Source organism: Trachemys scripta, chromosome 12, assembly GCF_013100865.1.
Source record: "Trachemys scripta elegans isolate TJP31775 chromosome 12, CAS_Tse_1.0, whole genome shotgun sequence".
NCBI classification, from domain to species: Eukaryota; Metazoa; Chordata; order Testudines; family Emydidae; genus Trachemys; species Trachemys scripta.
This window is the reverse complement of record NC_048309.1, coordinates 35,814,360-35,816,814: the sequence shown is the minus strand read 5'-3', so window position 1 is coordinate 35,816,814 and position 2,455 is coordinate 35,814,360. Positions and strand designations below refer to the sequence as shown.

The window sequence follows — 2,455 nt, the reverse complement described above, 5'->3', positions numbered from 1 at the left end:
TCTGATTCTTTTCCCTGTTCTTGGAGAGGATTGGGGTCTAATGGGTTAGCGCAAGGCCAGCAGTTAGGACTCCTGGGTTCTATTCCCAATACTAGCAAAAAGGTTGAGGCCAGTATGAAAAACATGGAGAACCTCATTGGAAAACAACACCACATTTCCAGCATGCTTGCTGGGTGGCTCATATTCTTCCTGCTGACAAATGCACACAACAAGACTGTGATTGCTTTGCAAGCATCAGGCTTTATAGAGTTTAGGGAACACAGAGAATGGCTTACAAGGGGCAAATCTTCAAAACTGAAGAGAACAAGGAGAAATAACAGTTAATTGTGAAGTAATATAAACTTATCCATTATCAGGCTGAATGCACAAAAGCAGAAAGGTGATATTGATGGATATTTCTTCATTAAAGGACAGGTTTTTAGATGGTCAGTAGGCAGCATGGAGTACAAGGTGGGGAAGGGGTGGCCATACTGTGTAATGGGCACTAGTGGAAGGCAGAGAGTGAGAGGTGGGGAAGGGGCAGCTATACTGTGTAATGGGCACAAGGGGAAGAGGAGGGTGAGGGGTGAAAACACACCTAAACCATCTGACTAGTGTTCAGAGGTGGGTGAGGAGCCAGGTGCCATAGCCTGTGTGGGAGAGGCAGAGAGGGAGCAGATGAATCAGCAGGGTTCCCTGCTTTCTTGCCATGCCCAGGTTGGTTGCTACTTCTACTCCTTGTAGTACACAGGGAGTCTGTTCCAGCAGCCTATGGCAATTCTCCTGGAAACATATGTCCCACTATAGGAACGGATCCGAGGGTTATATCTGCAGATGGTGACAGTGAAGAAAGCTCTGCTCTCGCGTAGGCCATCTGGGCGGGGCGTCCCAATTAAGCAGATGCTGTTGATGGATAGAGGGAGTGCATGGATAAAGGTGTTCACTGGTGTCCCATATAATCCCCGTTTCTTCATCATTGTGTTGCAATAGGAGAGGGGATTGGGGACTACGGTCCGTGGATAATCCACGTGATGCTTTTGGAATATTTTGTTCAGCTCGACCCATGGCTTCCCGCTGGCCAGGGCCAGGCAGGTGGCCAGCAGGATGAGGGGCAGCAGAAGTGCAGGGCGGGGTCTCCTTGGAGCCATGTCTGAATCTGTCCTTGGCTCGACCTGAAGTGGGGAGAGGGGGGAGATGGATGGAGACAGCACAGGGTGGGGATCTGCCTCCTGCATGGAACCTCCTGGACCCAACCCCTTACCTTTCCCACCCCATGCTGCCTCCACCACCCCTCCCATGATCCTGTTGCACCCCACTCTGCCCCCAAAGCCACACCCTTCCTGATAAGCCTACCCACCCCACTCTGCTCAGAGCCCCTTCCATTATCCCTGCCCCATTGTGATGGGTGTTTCATAGATCCTGACACACTGATAGCTCCATTGTGCCAGGCACTTCACAGACTGCCTCAGAAATCAGACCCCCCCATTCACATCCTCCTGCCATTATTCCCCACCCAGAGATGGACATTGAACTCAAGGGTCCTGTCTCCCAGTCCCCTCCCGCTCCCACAACTAGCTCATGCTGCCTCCCAGAAACAAACCCTACAGATGCAAACTCTTGTGACACTGTTCTCTCCTCATCCCCGGGCTGGTAGAATCTCCCTACAACTCACCGAAGTCCTTTCTTTGCTGTCGTCGGAGCTATGGATCCCAGCCTCTGTGGAGCTGAACCTCACCCTGATCCTCTTTCCCGTCTTGGAGCAGGTTATATAGAGCCCAGATGGACATGGAAGAGGAAGAGTCAGAGGGGAAATCCAGAAAACTATTGGGTAAGAACGATTTCCCAAAATCTGACAATTAAAACCAGTGACTTAGCAGGCAGGGCCTGGGTGTGGGAACGAATCAAACATGTCATATTAGAGACGTGAGCTCCACACAAACATTTCAGGGTGTGTCTCCCCAGCAAGTTAAGATGTGATTGTAGTGTGGGTAGGTGTACCCGTTCCAGCTTTAATTTAGTTAGTATGGGTAACAAGAGAAGGTGGCACAGACATCACTGGGTGGTAACTGCCCCAGTGCCAACCCGCCAGGGACCCTGTATACCTACTCTGGTTACCAGCCTGTGCTGCAGTCCAGGCCACCATGTCTCCACTGCTGTTGTTTCCCATGCTAGCTAGATTTATGCTAGCAGGCCTCATCAATGCCCACCTGTGCTGCAATCACACCTTCGTTTGCTGTGCAGACGCACTTTGAATCCAGATCCATTGGCACCTCCCTAATCCAGTCCTAGCCTGGAAACTCACAGCTCTGCCGCTGCCCCCAATCCTGACACACAGCCCCTGCTATCCAACCCTGGGCTCCATTTTAGAAATTTAGATGGCATACGTGGGCCCAGAGAGTTGGTGGTATTAACGTGACCCTATCACTGTCCAGGATTAAATAGTGTTAAGCAAGGTTCGGGCTTTGTTATCCAGAAC

The 2,455-nt window shown here is 51.0% G+C and overlaps 1 protein-coding gene across 1 annotated transcript; it reads right to left on the bottom strand.

Annotated features, from left to right (window-relative positions):
• Positions 1–420: 420 nt before the first annotated feature.
• On the bottom strand, positions 421–1,704 carry LOC117885336 (ribonuclease-like). The gene is made up of 2 exons (XM_034786631.1): positions 1,652–1,704; positions 421–1,151 (listed from the first exon to the last, which is right to left on the bottom strand). The coding sequence occupies exon 2, from the start codon at positions 1,125–1,127 to the stop codon at positions 711–713; it is 417 nt and encodes a 138-aa protein (XP_034642522.1). The 5' UTR covers positions 1,128–1,151; positions 1,652–1,704; the 3' UTR covers positions 421–710.
• Positions 1,705–2,455: the final 751 nt, after the last annotated feature.